A 22,381-nucleotide genomic window follows, 5' to 3' on the forward strand; every position below is an offset into this window, starting at 1 on the left:
CTCGCTAAAAACATACAAGTAGTAACAGAGAGAACAATAGAGAACAAAAGATATTTTAAATATAGAATATATTCCCATTCAAAAATGCAGCAGGACAACTTGGAGCAGAAAGTTCCATAAAGAGGATGATGTCCTGTGGTGAGACCGGTTCTGAATCGTAACACGTAACACGCAAAATGCTAGGACTTTGTAATAATAATGTGTACAGGACACTGACTTACTCCAGTATAAATGTTGATGACGTCTGTGTGTGCTCAGCGCTCCCTGGTGGTCTAGTGGTTAGGATTCGGCGCTCTCACCGCCGCGGCCCGGGTTCGATTCCCGGTCAGGGAACTCTTTTCCCGAACAGCAGTTGCTTTTTTCTAAGTGGTGAGGAGATCATTGGAAGTTCCTTTGGCCATTTTCAAAGTTTCTTCTTAACCCTCCTTTAAACGAGCAGCATAAGGAAAGTATTTAAACAGATTAATCCATTGTTCTGTGCTTGAAAAAATGTGTTTCTTTCCAGCATGAAAAGTTCGTTGTTGTTCATATTTAGACATTGACAGTTTATTATCATTCAGTTGTACATTTAAAATGTACAAATAGAAAAAAATGTCGTTGCAAGGCTCCAATAATAAGACATAAATAAGTAACAATAAAAGTATTTAAAAAAATAGGCTGATTGAAACGCGATGATCTTCGGGCGTAGTTTTCAGGCTGCCCCCGTTCTCGCAACAAGTGACAAAACAGTCACCTCCTTCGAGCCGGATTCGAACCAGCGACCTAAGGATAACTGGCAGATGCCTCTACAGTCCTCCGCTCTACCAACTGAGCTATCGAAGGCAGCTTCCCGACCGGAGGAGACAGTGACGTATTTCACAGGACAACTCCGTCCTCAGTCCGGCCCGCAGTGTTTTCTGTTTAGTTTTACTTTTATTTCACGGTATCGATACATGACAGGACACAGAAGTTTAAATTTCATTCATTCTTTATTTTTCTTCTTGTATTAATCATTCATACTCCAGCAATTATTTATGCCATATTTACACTTTTTTTTTTGTTTAACATGTTTTCATGCTTTCAAATCAGCACCCATGATCACGTCTCTCCTTCCACTACAAGATGCCGCTGTGGGCCGATAGTAATCCACACATTTACTGGTGAGGAGAGCTCAGTGGGGATGAGACATGATGGTGGTTTAAACAAACGTAAAAAACAAATCACACTGTGAAGTTACAGAGGAAGATTAGGGCCACTGAAAAATAAAAACAATCATGAAATTCACCTCAGAATTCTGAGAATGTTTCCCAAATTCTGAGATTAAAATGAGAATCCTAAAATTAAAGACAAGTTTCCAGTATAAAACTCAAAATTTTGAGTTTATAGTTGGACTTCTGAGAAAAAAAGTAAATGATTTGTTTTTCCAGAGGCTGTAAGGAAAAGTTGTGCGTTCGCCAAAGAGCAAGAAAACATTGATGACAAATGGAGGTGATTCTGGAAAAGTTTTTAAAACTAAGATTAAATGCTTCCAGCATCACGACAGACACTGACAGCATGAACACACAGCTGCAGCTTTCAGTTAGAAAAGCGTATTACAAGTCACACTCAGATAAAAGTCTACCATGAAATTCCTTTTCCAAAGAAAAGATGCAAATTAGCTTCATTTCTGTACACAGAGAGCAACAAAAGACGACGTATTTTATAATACTGTCTTCGTAAACAAAAGGTAACATAAAAAACAGGATAATCAATACAACATAAATGTACAAAATAAGAAAAAAAGGCAATTTATTCTATAATAGTGTCAATAAAATGCTACTGAAAAGTAAATATGCAGCTAAAAAAGTAATAAAGACTCTAAGAGTGGAGGGAGTAGCATCATTAGGAAACCAGCATCAGGTAGAAGATGAAGATGATGAAGATGATGATGACACCCAAATATAACCCGGGATTCTTCTGACCCCGGTCATAACAGAACCTCACAGGTTCCAACAGCTGGGATAAAAAGTGCATCTACAAGTGTTCTCATTGGTCGAGCTTAAACCATGGCAGCCAATCAGAAGCAGTAGACTACCTGTTGATGCAAAGCTGCATTCAATGTACCTCAGAGAAAAAAAGTCTGAATTTCTATCGTACCATTTTGATCTTTACTCTGATGAACAGGTAAATATTAAAACATTTTACACTTGTTCAGTTGCAAAATAAGGTAATAAGTTATAGAAAAATGTCAGAACATTTTTAGTTCCTGGATACTTTTTGTAATGGAGAAAAGCAGCTACTGGGTGAAAATATGTTTTAAATTTCTGTAGTAAACAATCAAACATGACATGAGTGAAGTCCTGGCACTGAATGCTAACAGAACCATTTGGACCCTCCTAACCTGGCTGTGAACGCATCGCCAGGTTTGGTTGAGTTCACCTCAACAGAAGGAAGCATTCAATGACAGTCAGGACAAAACAGTGAGCGCCGGTACCGACTGATACGAACAATAAAAACATAAACATATATGCGACCCGGAGGCTCGGTTATTCTGGATCTTCACAGAATTCGGCGCTCCAGCCTCTGAATCAAAGCGAAGAATGAAGTGATGAGGAAACGGTGAGGACCGCTTTGCTCCAGCTGCCCACCAGGGGGCGCCACCTCACCACAGCTTAAACAAAGCCAGCCCATCAGTTGGTCCCTCGCACCTGAACGTACCTCACAAGTTATTTCACTCTACTGCTATCCTAAACTACATTCATACACCGTCTCTCTCTTCCTCCTCTTCAACTTTCCCTCCTCTTCCTCTCTCTCTCCTCCTCTTCCTCCATCTTCTTCCTTCAGGTTTTTGCTGCTTTTTACCAACTTTTTAATCGTTCATTCAGTAAAGTTAACTTGTTCCTGTTCTAGATGTTAGTACCTATTCATTCTCACTCTTGTTTAGTACCTAGACCCACAAGCGTCCTCTTCCTCCTCCTTTACCTCCTCTTCCTCCCCCTGCTACTCGTTTGATGCGCTGGTTTAAAGAATTTGGAGAAACTTGCATTGAAGGCTAAGCCAGCGTTATTGTCTCTGAAGAACTCGGTCGCTGTCCTCCTCAACTCCTCCTAAGTGCTGGCAGAGAGTCTTCCTCCTCTTCCTCTCTCACTTCTCTACCAGTGCATCTTCCTCTGTGATGCCCTGAGCTCGGAGCTCCTCCAACACGTTGTCCAGGTGACCCGGGTCAGGGAATCCGTGGCCCGTCAGGTTGGACCCGAACTCCGTCTTGTGGTGGACCTGAAAGTGAAGAATGACATCCCTTTGTTAGCGTGGTTAGCGTGGTTAGCGTGGTTAGCTGGGAGGTTTGAGCGGACTCGGCACCTCGTTCCAGATGACGGTGTCGGATTCTCCCGTGGTGCTGGACGTTCCGACGGAGAAGATGAGCCGGCGGTCCCACGCCACCAGCAGCAGCCTCAGAACCTGCAGACGGGTCGGAGAAAAGCCGCGTCAGCAGAACCGCCGTTACCGCCTCGTTTTGCAATGTCCAATCTGGAGACTCTTTGATTCTTCCGTCTTTCTCTTATTTTGTAGTTAATTTGGACCATGGTTCTGTTGACCACCCAGGTTGGACCCACATTTAACATTTAATGAAATACTTTATTCATTCCAACGAACTGATCCGAGTTTCTCTGCAGTCAGTCTTACAGCCAATCTGAAGAGGCCTCTGACTGAAGACTGTTGCTAACGTGACCCTCATATCATGCTAGCATCTCAGTATCCTGGCAGCAGAGAAGATTTTCCACAGCAACATGTCCTGGATGACATCATCAGCTGTTAGCTAGCTCTGCTGCTCCGCCTCTTTTCCTTCTGCTGCTCCTCTTTAAATCTCTTTCTGGCCGTTTGGTTTCAAAGTCAGGCACAGACGTTAGAGTAGGGGATGATCTTTCTTTTCTCTCTGATCTTTTGAGATGCTAATCAGCAGCATTGTTTCCACGGTAACGCATCACAAGTACCAGTGTAAATAAAGGCTAGTGTTGCAGGTGTTGTTACCTTGCGTCCCTTCTCGCTGTCTGGGAGGTAGCAGTGTCGCGGGAAGCCTCTGGCAGTGAAGGGCTTCCCCGGGTTAGGGTGCTCTGGTCCCTGGAGGAAAAGCTTCCTGTTAGCGTCTGATGGCAGCGCGTTTGCAAGCGCAGCACGCTGCGGGTCAGTACCTGAATCCCTGGCGGTATGTTGTAGATGATGCGGATGCTCTTGCAGTCGGGGTGACCCGGTAAGGAGTGGGGGATGACGTGGTACTCCATCTTCCCGGCCGGCTGGTTGCCGGTCTTCACGCCGTAGATGGTCTTACAGGTGGGACACTGGAGGCTGAGACAGGAAGTCGGGTTATTTTCCCGCTCTTCTTCGCAAGGCTTCTCAACAGATTTCTGATCCGGATCGGCTTCAGGAGACCGGACTCTGACGCCTTAGGACCCCAAGCAGCCAACAGAACCCAAATCGCTGCCGCCTTAGAGATTACAAGTCTGGACCTGGTTCTGGTTCTGGTACTGGACTGACCTGCCATCCTTGTTGCCGTTGTTGTACATCGCCACCAGACACTGGAAGTGGTACTGGTGTCCGCACTGGGCGAGGCGACCCACTGACTCTGCCTTGGAGACGGGTCCAACGCCCGGACCTTTGTACCCGGACGGGCCCCCAAGTGGCTCCATGCAGATGGTGCAGTCCTGGAAGAGACCCACAGAACCAACGTTAGTCTGCAATACCTTCACAGATTCATCTGCAGAGCAGTCAGAGGCAGGACTCACCTCCTCTGGAGGACTTTTTACTTTCTGCAGGTATTTCTTCACAACCTCCTCTGGAGTTTTACCTGCAGAAACACAAGAGATGAAGAGGGAAATGTAAATAAAGCTTTTTTACAGATGTCTCATAATTTAATGCAGATGATTCAAAAAGATTGATGTTACAACAAACTTCAACAGAAATATCAACACAGTTCACTAAATCACAGTATCATCAACAAATTCATTAATTTTACTAGTTTAATCCATGAAACATCAGTTTAGACTCTTTACACACAGAAGGTTTCATATCAGTGAATATTTTTGGTTTCAAACTGATACCGATACTTCTAACAAAATATTTAAAAAACGTATCAACAATATTTGTGTATTTTTCCAAATGAACAAACTGCAGAAAAATAATCATTTGAGAGAAAACTGAAATAAAATCTTTTTAGAGGCAGAGTTGAGAAACTATTATAGAAAAATAAAATCTGAAACTAAAGTTGTACCACATTATTATCGATCTGATACTGATATAAACCTGATATTGATATTATTGATGTATAATATATTATATAAATTGTTTTCTGTTCACTCTGATGATTTAGACTTTCAGCCAAAGAAACCTGAAAACTTTTCTAACAGTTTTCATACCAGAAAGTTCAGATGATGACAGAAAACATTTGAAACAAAGATGATGATGATGATGATGATGATGATGATGGTGGTGACCTGAGCAGCGGTTGCCAGGTTGGAGCTTACCTTTGCGGACCTGCTTCTTGGTGGTCTTCCTGCAGGAGTGGTTGAAGCCCGGTACCGGCTTGATGTCGCTCTTGCTGACCGGTGGGGGGTGCAGCACCAGCTTGGGCGGCCGGGTCAGGCACACGGGCAGCGCCGCGGCGCTCATCAGGATCCCGGTGATCCCTGAAACAGAGAGCAGAGCGGATCGGATCCGGCCCTCGGCTCGCTCTGCGATCCGATGAAGCCGGCTGGGTGGTTCTTACCGGCCAGCGCGGGGTGGACCGGGCTGGACCCGTTCAGGTTCTTCACTGGCACTGTGGGAACGCTGCGGGAGAAAACACACGGCGGTTAGCGAGGAAGATTCCCACTGCTCCCAGGCTGGCGACTCCAGAGGAAACTCACAGACAAACACTGATGACCGTCATTCCCAACATCTAAAACCAGGTTCAACAGGCGGTGAGCCAGAAACAGACCGGGTCGACCGGACCGATCACCACGGAAACAGAACCGCTCACTCCTCTGACGAGAGCAACTTCCAGAGGCGTTTTTAGAGCTAATCCTGGGAGTTTCCATCGGCTCAGAGACGAACGTCAGCCAGAGGATTACCTGATCCGTCACCAACACGTCATCATCCTCTGAGAGCCTCCAGAGCGCACGTAGCACACACACACATATACACACACACACCTATACATATATACACATACACACACACACACACATATACACACACACACCTATACATATATACACACACACACACACACACACACACACACACACATTGTGTTTCCTGTGGGTGAGGTGTCGGTTACTGGGGGATGTTGGAACTTGGTCTGATTAGTTCTGATGTGCAGAATCAGAGTAACTGAACCGGATCAGGATGAATCGCTGAGCTGCGTTTGGACTTTTACACCGTCCGGGTTCTGACCCAGCAGCTGGAGCAGCAGTAACTCTGGGTTCTGGTTCGGACCCAGATCTTCTCTGACTCTTCTCATTAACGGACGATTAGCGGATCAGAACCGACCCTCTCTGCAGCTACAGCTCCCCCTGCTGGCCCAAAGCTGCAGCCTGTTGCAGAACCAACAGGTGTCTCCATGTTCCCACGGCAACCCTCCCTCTGTCCCATCATGCCCCTCTGCAGAGCAGAAAACACACATCGTTCACTCCAGGCCAATATTTACCTCTACAGTGTGTGTGAGAGCGGAGGACAATGTGTGTTAAATACCTTCAGATCTGTGTGTGTGTGTGTGTGTGTGTGTCTCTGCAGTTGGCCTGACCTCTTGCTCCACATCACCATCAATCATTGACAGTTTCCTTCATCAACCCCCCCCTTCCCTCTACATATATTTACATCCCCGTATATGACCCCTCCCCCACCCTCTGGCATGTCAGCGGGGTGTGTGCGTGTGTGTGTGTGTGTGTGTGTGTGTTTGAGCAGCGATGCTGAGTAGAACAGAAACACTGTCTGCTCTCTGTAACCCAGAAATTATTCCTGTCCCATTTCACACACACGTCTCAACAAGCCACGTGTGTGTGTATAGGTGTGTGTGTGTGTGTGGGTGTGTGTGTGTGTGTGTGGGTGTGTGTGTGTGTCCACGCTGACTGCTGTGGGACGTTTAACAAACCAGGCCTTTACATCTACAGCTTCAGGACTATATTAGGACGCGGCCATAAATGGCTGAGGTTTAAGTTAATGTTGCATCTTTACCTAAAATCTGAGATCTGCTGATCGGATCCGTTCTGGGATCTACAGCCAAACCCGATTCTAAATACAGACACAGAGGGAAAATGTTTGAAAGTCTCCTGAAAATCTAAACCAATCAGAGGCAGAGAACGGTGGAGACTCTCCTCTGATTGGCTGTGGGCTAAGCTACTCAGATGAATGGAGGATTTAAGGCGGACCAGCAGAGAAAATGAAACTTCAGCCGTAAACAGTCTGAAAATCATGGCCAACGCTCTGGATCATCACCAACATCCTCATGTTTTCCTCTGATTGCTCACAAGCTGCTGAACGCAGTGAGACGGATCAGAGAGCACCGATCTGTTAGCCAACAATAACTGATCATGTGTGCATTCACACCAGGCCTGCGTTAATCAAACTCCAAACGGATTTATTTTTTCACTGAAAACTTGCAGACTAAAACAAAGTCACAGAGTTTGCCACATTGGGGTGAATATTGTAGAAAAGATCAGAGGATAAAATCGATCTTATCGCTGATCTCCCGTTATTAGAGGAAACAGGCTGTGAAGTTATAAAACCTCCAGCTCAAAATGACTTTTAAACTTTCATTAATATCTTCAAAGCCAAAGCAGCACAAATAATAATTCTTGCTGCACAAACCGACACCAACGTGGTCGAGTTGATCGAGGTGGGGGGCCGATTTACTGCTCCATCTCCTGGAAGGATTGTTCTAGAATAACTGAACTCCAGCTTTAAAGACGCAGCAGGAACTGGGTGTATGAATACATTTGATCTGGTTTTAATCGGGCGAGGTGTTGGGGTCAAAAGGTCACCCGTCCATCCAACGAGTCAATCTGACCAAAGAATAATTTGGACAGACTGATTAACTTAGCAGCCATGTTTTTGGGCAGGTGGGGGGGAGCTGGAGTACCCAGAGAGAACCCACACCTCACAGGGAGAGCATGCAGAAAGAGCCCCGGATCGGGATTCGAACCAGAGACCTTCTATCTGTAATGAATCAACCCGGGACCTCAGGTTGCAATCGGATCCATCGCTGCTTTACACGTTTTATGAAGTCGATTAAACGTGACGCATCAGAGTGGAAAAACGTCTGAAGAAGAAGAAGGAAGACGATCGATAGAGACGTGTTTTCAGGACGCAGACAGGAGAGGAAGAGTAGGGACAGAATATAAAGCAGGGCTGGAGGGGGGGGCAGGCATTGTGCTGCTAATGTGTCCCAGGCCTGGCCCAGCCAACAAAGGTTACCGTGGAGACCAACAATGGGGCTCCGAGGGGCCCCGGCGGCCGAGAGGAGCCAGGAGGAGGAAGAAGAGGCCCTGTTAGAAAAATAAAAGCTGCACCATACTGACTGTCTGACTGCGCTTTGACTATACCACAGACAAAACCCAAAACACATCACGTCATAAGATGAGATAAGATCCAGGCCAATTCATGAGTGGAATTTCACCAGAAAACTGATCAGACACACACACCTACACACACACACACACACACACACACATGCACACACACACACACACACACACACACACACACACACAGCTCCTTCAGACTAGCCACCAGCTATTAGCAAACAGCTGGTGGAACTGCTGAGCTCATTATAGGAGCTACTTCTCACAACGCCGGTAAAAACATTAAAGGGTTAATAAAGGAGCCATGTTGGGATGATTTCCTGGAGGCGGAGCTTCAGAGAGAGCAGGAGGCCCAATTTTAGGAAGTAAAACTTTCTTTTAAATCATATTTGACTTTTTTGCAAACACATCAGTGATACAAAACCCCAAAACAAAAAAAAAACAAATGCAGCACAAAAATGCTGGAAAATGATGCATATAGCAAAACCAGGAACAATTAAGAAACTGTGTAAATACCAGAACAGTTTCACAAAGCAAAAGTCCTCCAGACCACTAGGGGGAGTCTAGAGCAGTTAATACTGTTGACATTGTAAAAGGCTGCGTGTCTGAAAATGATGGGCTTTTTCCAACTTTTGGTTGTCATGACATCAGTCTGTGGTGACAGTCTGAGCTCATTTGGTTCTGACTCCCCCTGGTGGTCTGGAGTGAGACTGCAGCGTTTAAAGGTGCTGCTGTTTTCCTGTTGCATTTGTTTCTCCTCTGCTCTGACTCACCCTGAGGCTATCAGCGCTCTGGACTGCGCCATGGCGATCCTCTGCAGCGCCGGCCTGCTCAGCCCGGCCAAGCTGGAGCGCTGCGGTAAGGGGGCGTGGCACGCCGCCGTCGACGATGGTGTGCGTTGCGGCTTCATCACCACAGGCGATGGAGACGGCACCGGGGAGGGGGGCGTGGTGACAGCGCTGGCGGGGGTGATCAGCGTGGCGGTCGGTACTGGTTCTGTGGCTGAGGAAGAGGAGGAGGAGAGCTTGGGCGGAATGGAGGGCGGGTTCTGGTTGGAGGCTGGCGGCTGCGGTGGCGGCAGCGCTGGCGGCGGCGGCCTGCTGGAAGGCGCTGAGAGACCCATGGAGGAGGCGCCGGCGGTGAGGGCGGCCAGCGACTGGGCGAACAGCTGGGCGTTCCTCCGCGGCGACGCCGTGTTCTTGGTGATGGCGAGACCGTGGGGCAGCGTCTGGTAGTAGGCGGGGCTCTGCTGCAGGCCCCGCCCCAGGGTGGCCGACTTAGATGGGCTGAGGGGCCGCAACGCGGGGGGGGCGGAGTTCTTGGGGCGCTGCATGGTAAGAGCCCGCCTGTTCAGAGTCTGGATGGCCGCCGCGCCGCCTCCTGCTCCTCCTGCACCGCTCTTCACGCTCAGGACCAGCAAGCACTGCTGGCAGGAACACGGCTGGCCCAGACCCAGAACCGGCAGGCCGCCGTTAGAGGTGACGGGGCCTCCCACCCCCATGCTGGCCCCAGACACCCCGACGCCCAGCAGGGCCCCCGTCAGGCCCCCCCCTCCTCCCACCGCGCCTCCTTTGGGGACGGGCAGCGGGCCGGACACCAGCGGGTAGGCCAGGTCGGCGCGGCGCTGGATCCGCCGACACCGCTGGCTCTGCCGGTTCACCTGTGGGTCAGAACAAAACAAAAACATTGTCAGAATCAAGAATTAATTTCATTTCAATCATTTAATTCAGATTCTTAGAATCTTAGAATTTACTGGATCCAAGAATATCACTGGAAAGTTGAGTGGAAGGAAAAAACTTTAATTAATGCAACTTTGTTAGGATTGTAAAGGGAAGTCTGTCAAAGAGTTTGGACGTGTGAAACACACAGAGATATTCAGAACATCAGGGATCCACCAGAACCAGATTTCTATATGAGAAACAAAATCATTTTAGTCTCCTGTAATCTGAGCTTTAATCTAACCTGCTGCCTGAGATATTTATCAGAATCTGAGTCCAAATCACTGCAACACCAGGCAGGAGAACCTGATCTGTTCAGTGAACAGGACACTTCCGTAGCCTAGCAACACTTCCTGTCAGCTGACCTGCATTCCGTAGCCTAGCAACACTTCCTGTCAGCTGACCTGCGTCATGTTCTTAAAGTCGATGAGGTAGCAGAAGCCGAGCGGCGTCAGGTCCAGGCAGGTCTGCTGGCGGCTGTGGGCGCTCTCGATGGCGATGGCCACCTCCATGTCGTACGGCGTCCAGGTTCCCGCGTCGTTCTCCCACTCCCACTGCCAGCCCTGACCCGGGGCGGAGGCCGGGTCGTAGAAGGTCCTCCGGACCGGACGGATTGTTCCTGGAACAGAAAAAAGGAAATAATGTTCCTGATGTTGCTTCATCCAGTGATGGCGTTAGGTCTTCAGACAAACATTTCTTTGGGTTTTCCTCTGAGTTCTGCTGGGACTGTTTAGACCCAGAGATCAAATTTCTGCTGCAAATGAAGATTTTTTTAGGTTTTGTGTCTCAGAAATGCAGAAGGAGACAGAGATGTTTGTCCCGAGTCGAGTCCTCTGAGGCTGCATGCATGACTTTCATTAACATACTTGGCTGAAGGGAAAACACCCTCCCAGCTCCATGCAGTCACTCTGAGATCACATCAGGACTTTCATCTGTTCAGCTTTATTCTGGTGTTCCACATCCAGGTCCAAATAAATAATCCAAGAACAAGCCAGTAAATATCCCTAAACCCCAATAAACCATCGGAACAATGGCTCTCTGTGCCGAACCGGCGGCAGGACGGCGGCTCAACCAACCAACCAGAAACTAACCCCGTCTCCAAGGCAACGGGCTGATCAGCCGGCAGCAGAAAGACGTGATCATGACGACATGAAGAGAACTGAGTGCAGATAAAGATCCAAAGAAACCAGCAGAACATCAAATGACGACTCTGAATGATGGACTTCATCGTCCGTATCGTTTGATATCTGGCATCGTTTGATATCTGGCATCGCTTGATATCTGGCATCGTTTGATATCTGGTATCGTTTGATATCTGGTATCGTTTGATATCTGGTATCGCTTGATATCTGGTATCGTTTGATATCTGGTATCGTTTGATATCTGGTATCGCTTGATATCTGGTATCGCTTGATATCTGGTATCGCTTGATATCTGGTATCGCTTGATATCTGGTATCGTTTATATCTGATATCGCTTGATATCTGGCATCGTTTGATATCTGGTATCGTTTGATATCTGGCCGACAATAACAACGGATTATAACCAGCAGTGTGTGTTTCTGCAGGGGGAGGTCATGTGGTTTGTTTGGTCATGTAGCATCATAATGATGCAGCTTTTCAATAAAACCCAGTGTGTCGTCCTGGGTTTTCTTTGGGGGCACCTGGGTGAAGGAGGCTGAGTGAGACGTTGCAGTTGAAGGGGTGTGAATACTTTAGGAGGACCAGCAGGAACCCGCCGTCCTCTCCAAACCTCACACTTCTGTTTCGTATCGTCTCCATTATGTCAACCATGAGGAGGAGTAATGTGCTGCTTTATTGATCCCTGTGGGTGTTTGTCTCGTGTGTTCACTCTACACACACTGTCAGTTCATCCAGGCTGCAAAAGAGCGAGAGAGAGAAACACTTACTCCTGAGAACAGTAAACCTTCTCTGCACCGTTTAGGACAGAAAAATTTAATCAAATTGAAAGAAAGAACAACAGGATTTTAAAAGTTTATTAATAAACTTTAAGCTGGTTGGTAATTGTTTATAGTTTGGTCCAAATTAAAAATACATTTTTGCCAATAAACTGTAAATTGTAAGAAGAAATAAATAATATTTTTAAAATATGATTGTGAGCAGCTATACATTATTTTTAAATTGTTTTTAAGAGTAATTATTGTGTTTGTCAGGCTTTGACTAGGCCGATATGCAGCCCCTAAAATTAAATACTTTTTAATCAGAATTGTTTTATGGATGTGAATGGAAAAATGCTCCAATATACGGTGCTAAACGTTTCCTTCCACGTCGCCTGACCCCAACATGCATTTCTACGATTATTAACTTCATTTCTGTGAGAGCTGACGATTCATCTGCCTTTAACGTGACGGAGGTGAAGAGCAGCCTGGGGCAGGTGGAGGAGGAGGAGGACCATCTGGCCTTCATTGTTCTCTGACCGCTCCCTCCACACACACACACACACACACACTGCAGAGTGACCAGCAGGCAAACAGATGTCTGGTTTCTCTCTGGAAGAATCTTCCACCTCAACGTTTTTCCTCCATTTCAGGAGTTTAGGGGTTAAAAGTGAAACCAGCTGAACATTGAGGAGAAACCGCTTTCAGTCCTCCAGGCTTCTTCTTCTTCTTCTTCACTCTAAAACATTGTGACTGCATGACTTGTGACTTTTCTCCCTCGCGGCTCAACTTTCTCTCACTAATCGTTAATTTCAGCAACATTAAGCGCAGCGGTTGACCTGCAGTCTGACCTTTCCGGTCTTCAAAAGGCTCCTGACGGCCTGGAGCTGCAGGCCGCTGAGGCAGCGCGGACAGAAACGACAAAACCCATGAAGCAAACGAGCCTTAATGAAGCTCCAGGGCTACAATCTGCCCACTGGAGAAGGTCAAAGGGCACATTTTCAGCTGGATCAGCAGAGTTGAGGCTGAGGCAGCAAACAGGAAGTGGGATCATCGTTCAGCGGAGAACATCGCTCACATGATCACAACAGGCTGAGTTCCTGGAATGAGAAAGTTCTGACAAAAACTCTCGTTTAAAGCTTTTGGTTTAATCAAGCCGGTTCTGACTCGGCACCAGGTCTCAGTCGGGTCAGACGAAGGATCCAGGAGTTCAGCTGATCAATCACACGAAGAGGAGATCGGCTTTACAGCGAGTAGGAAAATTATTCACTTCCTTCCTGTTATTGCCACAAATTAATTTAATACAAACTAATCCCAGTTTCACTCAGTACGAGACCACAAGCACCAGCTGACTGGACCTCTGATGAATTAGGTCAGTTACATTAAATCTGGGGTCTCGAACTCCAGTCCTCCAGTCGCAGTCCTGCAGTTTTTAGATGAGCTACAGGTACAAAACACTGGAATGAAATGGTTTAATTACCTCCACCTGTAGATCAGTTCTCCAGAACCTTAATTATTCTATTCAGGTGCAGCAGAGACTCATCTAAAAGTTGCAGGACTGCGGCCCTCCAGGACTGGAGTTTGAGACCCCTGCATTAAAGGAAGCGAATATTTACGTAATCACTAATCAGGGCCTGCAACTAACAATTATTTTAATAATCAATCATTCTAACAAGTAATTAGATAAAAAAATCAGATTTTTTATTTTAGAAATTGATTAAACATTGATACTTAGAATTGGAAAAGACCTGAATCTGAATCTGATGAACAAATAATTAAATTCCTCCTTGAATAAGAAAATATATTTTATTGGCTAAAGAGCAGCAGCAGCATAACTTTAGTAAAAACATGTGAAAGCTCAGACTGAACATCAGGACGGTGTGGGGCTGATCTGAGGATTATGTTTTGGATTAACTGATTAATAACTGGACAGCAAAAGGCGCTAAACAAAGTTTATTTTACAGAATCTGCAGGTGAAAATAAAACTCCCACTAGAGGAACTGTGGGCCGAGCAAATTTACAGACTACGTGAACAGCTTTGGCCTGATTGCTGCTCTGTTTATGATATTGTTTTATTGATTAATAAATGAGCTGATTATTTCACTAACCGATTTATTGAGATCAATCAGATGAAATGTTTTAGCCTGGCTGTAGATCAGCTCTGAGTTTATGGAAACTGATCACATTCAGGAACAGAGAAAACAATGAAATGAATGATAAATTAACGTTTTCTTTAAAGTTACTGTCTGAAAGAAACCGGAGCAGAAAGAAACTCACCGGGTTTAACTGACCATCATCATCATCATCATCACCATCGTCATTAACATCATCATCACCATCGTCATCATCATCATCACCATCTTCATCATTAACATCACCATCGTCATCATCATCATCATCATCTTCATCATTAACATCACCATCATCATCATCTTCATCATTAACATCACCATCTTCATCATCATCACCATCTTCATCATCATCATCATCATCATTAACATCATTATCATCATTAACATCTTCATCACCATCATCATCATCATCATCATCATCATCATCTTCATCATCATCATCACCATCATCATTAACATCACCATCATCTTCATCATTAACATCATCATCATCATCATTAACATCTTCATCACCATCATCACCATCATCACCATCATCATCATCATTAACATCACCATCATCTTCATCATCACCATCATCATCATCATCATCATTAACATCTTCATCTTCATCATCATCATTAACATCATCATCAATAACATCTTCATCATTAATATCATCATCATCACCATCATCATCTTCATCATAACCATCATCATCATTGTTCCTGCTGCTGAGTATTTAGATTGTTCTAACTCCATCATGCTCTGGTTGCTGGTTCTGGTCATGTGACAACCCCCCCCCCCCCCCGGTCCAGTAACCCGACACAGAACAACAGAACAACTTCCCAAGCAGAAGTCGTGTTCTGACCTCTGAGGGTTTTATCCATTCATCATAAAGCAGAGTTTCCTCTCGTTTTTCTGTCTCCACCCTCTCCCTCACATTTTCACCTCTCCTACTTTTGACTTTGCGCCGACTCTCGCTGACTCTCGCTGCCTTCATCTCTGCATGTGTCTCTTTGTCTTTGTCCCACCTTGAAATAGTCGGCTCCCTTGAGTTTTGGGTTCAGACTCAATTTTCAGCTTCAGAGCGTGTGAGAATAAAAGGCAGGAAAAAAACAAGCGCAGTGGGAGAGAGATCAGATGAAGTAAAGAAAGACAAGCTAATCCACATGGGCAGAAGACAGACAACCGCTGAAATGTGTGTAAACGCTGCTGTGTGAGAATTCAGTCCTGGTTTCATGTCCCATCCGTCTCTCGCAGCCCAAAGAGTTTTTCTCACCGTCTGACTTCACATCAAACCAAACTTTTCCTGTTTAGGTTTGTTAAGATCATTAGAGGACGTTCTGACATGAGAATCTGATTCATCATCAGGTTCCTTCATCCAAGGATCCTGGATGAAGCTGATGGAGGTCATCCTCCTCAGAGAAAATCGAAAATCGCTATATTGCAACCATCCAGTATAAACTGTCTTTCAAATAATAAATGTTCGCCGTCAAATTCACGGAGCGTATGGTTTATCCGACACCCTATGAATGCATCACTAGTCCCTCCCCCGCCCAACCTGAACATTTTCTACCAATCAGCAGCGCGGAGAAAACAAACAACATGGTGACAGCGACAGTTTGAATGAGACGGAAACTGAAGAGGAATCAGATGAACCGTCTGGTTCCGAAGAGAAACAGCAGGATCAATAATCTGGCACCAGTTTGGATTTTATATGGAGGATGTCGAGCAAAACTAGGTAATTTGCGAAACATGTTATCAAACTATCGCCACAAAAGTTTGTACCATAAATTTCATTTCACCACCCAGTGAGACTGTTCTGTTCGGAAGAACTGCAGCTATGATTCATTTATAGATATACAATGGAAAAATAACTCAAAACTACTCATTCTGTCTTTTTTTCACGGTTTTACGCTACAAGTAGACTTGTTGCCATGGCAACTGACAACAACGCATCTTCATGTATCAGGATTCAGCACCAAAAACACTCCAACATTTCCCACATAGAGCAAAACATTCAGGTCATTACAGTTTCATGCTTTTAGACTTGATGTGTAATTTGCTTTTATTAGCGAGTGACACAGCTGTGGCTGATTAGTCGCAGCTGTTATTAGCCATGCTAACACAGCGGTGGTAGATTAGCCACCGCTGCTATTAGCCATGCTAACACAGCGGTGGTAGATTAGCCGCCGCTGCTATTAGCCATGCTAACACAGCGGTGGTAGATTAGCCGCCGCTGCTATTAGCCATGCTAACACAGCTGTGGTAGATTAACCACCGCTGCTATTAGCCTTGCTAACACAGCGGTGGTTAATTAGATAATTCAAAAAGCTGCTCTACTGATGATCTGTCAGTTTGTAAGTCGGTCGCCTTTTTTATTTTTGAGCTGAACCAAAACACACTTTATTCCACAGCACATCTATGTTAAGTTTGTCAAAGTCAAGCAAAACCGACCTACTTCCTTCTCCTTCAATATTCTTAAATGAACTCCTCCTGGAGTTCATTTAAGAATATTGAAGAATATATATCACAATATTATATATCACTAATATTGTGATATATATCATGTATCGTAATAAAACAAAAATATATCAGGATATTATATTTTCCTCATATGCCCCAGCCCCATGTAGAATGATGAATTTAAAGTGTGAACAGACGTACCAATTTTGTCTGTTCATGGGTGCAATTTGGGGGTGTGTCTGCTTCTTCCTGTCTGAGTCCAGATGAACAGAGAGCCTCTGGTTCGGTTCATAGTTTGGTTCTGTGGATTCTGCTCACTGAACTCGTTATTTTTATTAATACGCGTTTACTGAAGCACACTCGTTCTCCTGATCGCCTCTGAGGATCAGTAGTGGCTGTAATTTGTTGGTGGCAGACGTGTTGCACCGCCATCAGAGGACGCTGCCGAGTTATTCTTAGCTTTTCCTTCTCAGCTGTTTGGAGACAGGAAAGGAAATCCAAATAAACACAGCAACGTTTCCTCTGCTGGGAAACTCAGGAAACTTGTCAGCTTCAACAACTTCCTGCGGCTGCAGCAGGAAAGCCTCTGCAGCCGTCCTGATGACCTCCAGCTTCCAGATGGAAACACACACACACACACACACCTCGACACACACACACCTCGACACACACAGGCAGCTGCTAGTTTAGCTTAAGTTAGTTAGTCCTCCAAACGGGTTAGTTTAAATCTTTGATGGCACTCCCATTCTTTTGTTTGTCACCACACTTAGAGAACCCCCTGGTCTCTGGGGAGCCCCCCCGGGCCCCCGGCCCCGCCCTCCATCGTGACCCCGACACCTCACAGCTTTGTGTGTCTCTGGGAATGTGTCTCCTTCAGCCGGCCCAGCTGCAGCCCGAATAAAAAACCCAACAAAGAAAGGAAAGTGACGAAGAGTTGTCTGAGGAAAACCGGTTGTAAAATCTGGAGGAACACACAGATCTCCCAGGACCCTAAACGCCTCATCTGAGCCGCTACACAGGACTGACCGTTTGTTTTAGGGGTCAGTAAACGTTACACAGCAAAGCACTGGAATAAAAATGTCCTCAGTGTTTAATTGTTTCAATGAGAGAAAAATTCAGAGTAAAACTCTGAGCTGCTTTCCTGACCCACAGCATGATGCTGCCACCACACCTCACAGTGGAAACGTCATCTTCAGGCTGATTTTGTTCCACATGAAGTCACAGGCAGTTTCATTTTGGATTCCTCTGATCAGACCACAATGTCTTCTCGCTTTCTTCCTTCTACTTCTCCATACAGGTCAGACTGATTAGACTGAAGTTTCCTGTTAACAGATTATCTCTGTGAAAACCATCAATCCTCAATGTCCCTCTTCAAATTTCTGCTCTATTTTGTGTTTGTTCTTCACTTTAAATCCCTATAAAGTTGTTTGACGTTTGGAGTTTCAGAATGACAAAATGTAGAAAGTACAGAGCATCACCAAGGATAAAAAACAATAAAACAACTTTTGATTAACGTCGTTTCTCTGCTTTCTTCAGAAAAAATTGAGCATTTTAAAGCAAAGCGGCTCCTTCCTGGGATCCAAACAGGATGGCTGCCATGCCGTCAGCCTGCTTCCTCCACTCACTGCAGCAACACGCAGATCTGGAAGAATGCAGCCAGTTAAAGAAAGAAAACAGAAATCTAAGTCCAGATGTGATAAGAAGTTCCAGGATTCTATAACTAAAATGAACCAGAAGGAAAATCAGGGAACGAATCTCGTATATCGTCCAACTCTAAAGCCAAAGAGTCTGAACACCAACAAGAAACCTGAGAGAGGGAGAGAATTATCTCCCTCCTTTCTGAGTCGGTCCATCTCAAAACAAAACCCAAAGGCCTTCAGGAAGGAGGGGGGCTGTGCTCATTAGACCATGAAATATTTCATTCTTCTCAGAATCTGTTGGCCTTTTCTCTGCAGGACGAGTCTGCAGCTGTTGGGCTGTTTGTAGCGTAAGAACGCAGAAATGTTCGTCTGCAGCAGAAATGTTCGTCTGCAGCAGAAATGTTCGTCTGCAGCAGAAATGTTCGTCTGCAGCAGCTGCTCCAGTCCGTCACTCTGCTGCGTCTCCTCCACCCTGAGCAAAGACCAGCCGAGACACGCACTGCTGGACCCGAGTCCCACAGGCAACGAGTCCCACAGGCAACGAGTCCCACAGGCAACAAGTCCCACAGGCAGTCCGAGTCATGCATCTAGTCTGAGTCGCACCATAGAACTGAGCAGAACCAAACATTTAAACCGTGACGCCAACAGGAACAACAGTTTCCCTGGAACATCTGGACCAGGCGCTCTAAAGGCACCATGAATTATTTTCCTCAATGTTGAACTTTTTTTACTATTACGGGTTGGAGAAAAAGTCCAACTTTACCTGCAGACCCACAACAGTCCTTCTGTAGTCGATGTTTGCAGAATCAGGAAGTATCGTCTGTTTGGCTGAGGCACAAAAACTGAATCCTGAAACATCTGAGCAAACATCTCCGTTCTCCTCATAAAGAAACGCAGCAGAAAATCCTAACTTAGAGATGATGTACCGTCACACCTCCACCTCTCTGGAAGCAGCTTTTAATTCAGGAGAAAGTTTTTATGATTCATTCTGATTCATAAACCAGATTCTAGAACATTCATGCTGATTTTTTCATCCCACCTGCTTCTGTTGATCGCCCATAAAACAATCTTTTCTACTTAGCAAATCCAGATTAGATTTTTTTGTAGGTCAGCATTTTGATGAATTATGGAAATAAATCAAATAACAAAAGGCTCAAATCTCACAGATCAATTATTTAACTGTATTTGTCTGAAGACTTTCGGTTCTGATCTCCATTATAAATATGAGAGTATGGCTGCTGATTTATTGATTTATGGATGTAATTACTTTTATTTTAACATGCTTTATGGGTAAAATAAAACGTACTTTTAAAAAAATTCTTATTTTTTTACTTTTTGTTTATTCAAATTAAAAATTGATACTCATTTTAAATTCTTTAAAGAATTAAAAAAACAAATGTAAAAGTAAAAACTTACTTTAAATCATCAGAAATGTCCCTGTGGTACCCCTCCATCTGATCGTTGATTTCTGCTCTTACATTTATGACAATTGTTATGAAGCGTAACCGTGGCAACAATGTGTTTTTACAACTGCCAGCAGCTGATTAGCATCCTAAAAGCTAAGAGCAGAGAGAGAAGGAAGAAGTTCAAACCATCATAGGACCAGGGATGTATGCCCTACTCCACAGCCAGGCAGAGTTCAAGAGAAGCAGCAAAAGCTAATGAGATGGACTAGCAGTGCTTACCATGCTAGCAGGCCATGACAGTCACGAGAATGTCATACAGTAACCATTCATTGCAAGACTGACTGCCACAGGAGAATCACAGAATCACCATCCACAACGACTCTTTGAAGATACGTGGATGATATGAATTACAACAACATTTAGTTTCCTTTAGGGATAAATAAAGTGAACTGATCCTTGGTTTCAGGATGTGTGTGGAGTAAAATGTTGATGTTTCTGCTCTGCTCAACAGAGGACACGGACCAGAAACAGCCGTAAAATGTCAACAGGGAACGTCCAAAGTTTGGAGAGAAAACACATCTACAAGCTTCACTTTCCAAAAATCGCTGCTAACGTATGTGAAAACTCAGAGCTTGGTGCTGCCCAACAATCCAAACATATGGAGCTGTGTGCAGCGAAAACAGTAACACATGAAGGGCGTGTGCTGAATATTTTACATCCAAAAAATGCCAAGTTTACTGCCATGAAAAACACACACAGTGTCATTTAGGGGTTCTCAAACTGCAGACTTCCTCCTAAAATGATGTGCAGGCCAACATCTGGCAAACAGCTGGATCACAGAGCAAAACAACTGGATTTATCCTCCAGAACTCCACTAATTTTACACATATTGGTGTGTTTTGGAGTTAACTTCCACTATAATCTGGATCGGCATCAACAACCCCAGATAAAACCTTCATCATCTCCCAGCTCACCTGTGTCTTGTCTGAACTGGTGCATGGACTGGAGGTCGATGATGTACGGCGAGAGCCTGCTGTCGACCTGGCCGAGGACCACGCTCCCTCCGCGGGGGTCGCTGCTCCGGATGGCCGCCTCGATCTGGTGGGAGACGGCGGGGCTGTAGGGCCGCCACCGGCCGTGCTCGTTGAGCCATTCCCACACCACCACAGCGGAGGCCAGGAGCATGTTGTTACTGGTGGCCCTGGGGAGTAAATTAGTGTTAAACCAGAAGGAAAGACGGGATGAGGGGGAAGTGTTGGCTGGGAACGGCGCCTGGCAGCTGGAAGAGCAGGCTAGCCACCCAGCAGAGACACAAAGCGCTGTTTTTATCCCCGTCATCTGATTTTAATCTATTTTTCTCCTAGTTTGTGGACATATTTCTACTTCATTATGAATAAATAAAATCATATAATGTAGTAAAGCTAGCAGATACCCAGGCTCAGAGCCTTACATGGAGCCGCGGAGGAGCTAACACCGGGACGAGGCGGCGCATTCTTCCACAGAACTCCGGGCTTCTCTCATGGCAGCGGGGCGAAGCAAATCACGGTCCTCCCCCTGTTATACCACCGTAATGCGTGGACAAAACACCCGGGAACTGAGCAGGCACGAAAAAGTGGATATTGGCCCTGATATCGGCTTCTACCCGGCCGATGTTTTTCCTTCCAGACGGGCTAACAGCAGCTCCGGCGAGTCGGTTGATTCAAAGCCCGTTTTTTGAGGCCTTTAGAGGGGCAGAAATCTCCGCGCTGTCGTCAGTGATGTACCGCCTCCGTGCTGTGGTTCCCCCGCGCCGCGGGATTACTCAGAACCAAAAGGGCATAAATACCGAACACCTCTGTGTTTAAATTTGCTTTCAATTCCCCTTTTATTGCCGACGTGTCTGGGATTTAGCAATCCGAAAAGAGGTGGCTTCGTCCAACGACTCCCCAACCTGGAGAGGAAAAACTGGTTCAACCGGTCTGGATCCCCGGGACACAACCTGACACAGGCAACCAAAACCGAGCCTTTGTTCTCCGCTGGATGAACCGAACTAATTAGCCATTAAAAAAAATCACATTAGGAGAGTCTTAAAGCAACAAATGAGTGAAAGATTCACCTGTTGGACTCCTGCGTCCTCCCTCCTGATCCAAGACTTCTGGTACAAACTTTAACAAACTCCTTCATGAATTAAATCTACCCTTTAGGCTCCAGCATGGTTCCGTCTGCCTCTCCCCTTCCACTCCACACAAAGAAAAATCATCTCCAACTTTTATTTTGTTTAAATAAACCAAATGAGAGAGGAAAAATCCCTCCCTGTGAAGTTAGGAGGAGAAAAACGGTGTTACCATGTTTATTCTATCCTTTCGCGTCCATCTTCGCTTCATTGTAGCCGAAAAACTGGATGTGAGGTTGTAGAGTGGACGAGGACTACAGCCGCCCCCAAATCACTCAGCTCCCTCCACTCACCACGCCTAGAAATCCACTCGTTAGGAGTACACGGTTCAAACAGAAAATAAACACTACTTTTATCGATTTTTCATTTTATTTCTATCTCATTCCTCGCTCCTATAAAATAAAAGGGATAAATACACATTAAAATGCATGTGGATTTTTTTATTTTACATTTTCTGTCTAGTCGTTTGCTGCAA

General features: G+C 45.4%; 1 protein-coding gene and 2 non-coding genes across 6 annotated transcripts; 1 reads left to right on the top strand and 2 right to left on the bottom strand.

Annotated features, from left to right (window-relative positions):
* The first annotated feature begins 261 nt into the window (after window positions 1–261).
* On the top strand, window positions 262–333 carry trnae-cuc. The gene has a single exon. It is a non-coding gene; the product is annotated as a tRNA-Glu (tRNA).
* A 401-nt stretch (window positions 334–734) lies between these two features.
* trnay-gua lies at window positions 735–822 on the bottom strand. The gene is given in 2 exon segments: window positions 735–770; window positions 786–822. It is a non-coding gene; the product is annotated as a tRNA-Tyr (tRNA).
* Window positions 823–949: 127 nt separating this feature from the next.
* Window positions 950–22,268, bottom strand: LOC122828930 (E3 ubiquitin-protein ligase DTX1-like). 4 transcript variants are annotated; one of them, XM_044112998.1, is made up of 13 exons: window positions 22,079–22,268; window positions 21,850–21,972; window positions 20,729–20,955; window positions 10,636–10,850; window positions 9,287–10,173; window positions 5,720–5,781; window positions 5,478–5,639; window positions 4,740–4,801; window positions 4,492–4,658; window positions 4,149–4,302; window positions 3,988–4,077; window positions 3,319–3,417; window positions 950–3,234 (listed from the first exon to the last, which is right to left on the bottom strand). In XM_044112998.1, the coding sequence occupies exons 2-13, from the start codon at window positions 21,915–21,917 to the stop codon at window positions 3,103–3,105; spliced, it is 2,325 nt and encodes a 774-aa protein (XP_043968933.1). In that variant the 5' UTR covers window positions 21,918–21,972; window positions 22,079–22,268; the 3' UTR covers window positions 950–3,102. The 4 variants fall into 4 exon arrangements, with proteins under 4 accessions (XP_043968933.1, XP_043968935.1, XP_043968934.1 ...); XM_044113000.1 differs by lacking the exon at window positions 21,850–21,972; XM_044112999.1 differs by lacking the exons at window positions 21,850–21,972; window positions 22,079–22,268 and adding an exon at window positions 21,205–21,825.
* Between the last annotated feature and the right edge of the window lie 113 nt (window positions 22,269–22,381).

This window comes from Gambusia affinis, linkage group LG04, assembly GCF_019740435.1.
Source record: "Gambusia affinis linkage group LG04, SWU_Gaff_1.0, whole genome shotgun sequence".
Classification (NCBI taxonomy): domain Eukaryota; kingdom Metazoa; phylum Chordata; class Actinopteri; order Cyprinodontiformes; family Poeciliidae; genus Gambusia; species Gambusia affinis.

What these genes read in the sequence shown, in the direction of transcription:
- LOC122828930 (XM_044112998.1), bottom strand. Translation starts at nt 21,917, where the DNA reads ATGAAGGAGTTTGTTAAAGTTTGTACCAGAAGTCTTGGATCAGGAGGG. An exon ending in AGGACGCAGGAGTCCAACAG is followed by an intron (nt 20,956 to 21,849) that starts GTGAATCTTTCA and finishes TTTACTCCCCAG; the next exon opens with GGCCACCAGTAACAACATGC. An exon ending in CCAGTTCAGACAAGACACAG is followed by an intron (nt 10,851 to 20,728) that starts GTGAGCTGGGAG and finishes TTTCTGTTCCAG; the next exon opens with GAACAATCCGTCCGGTCCGG.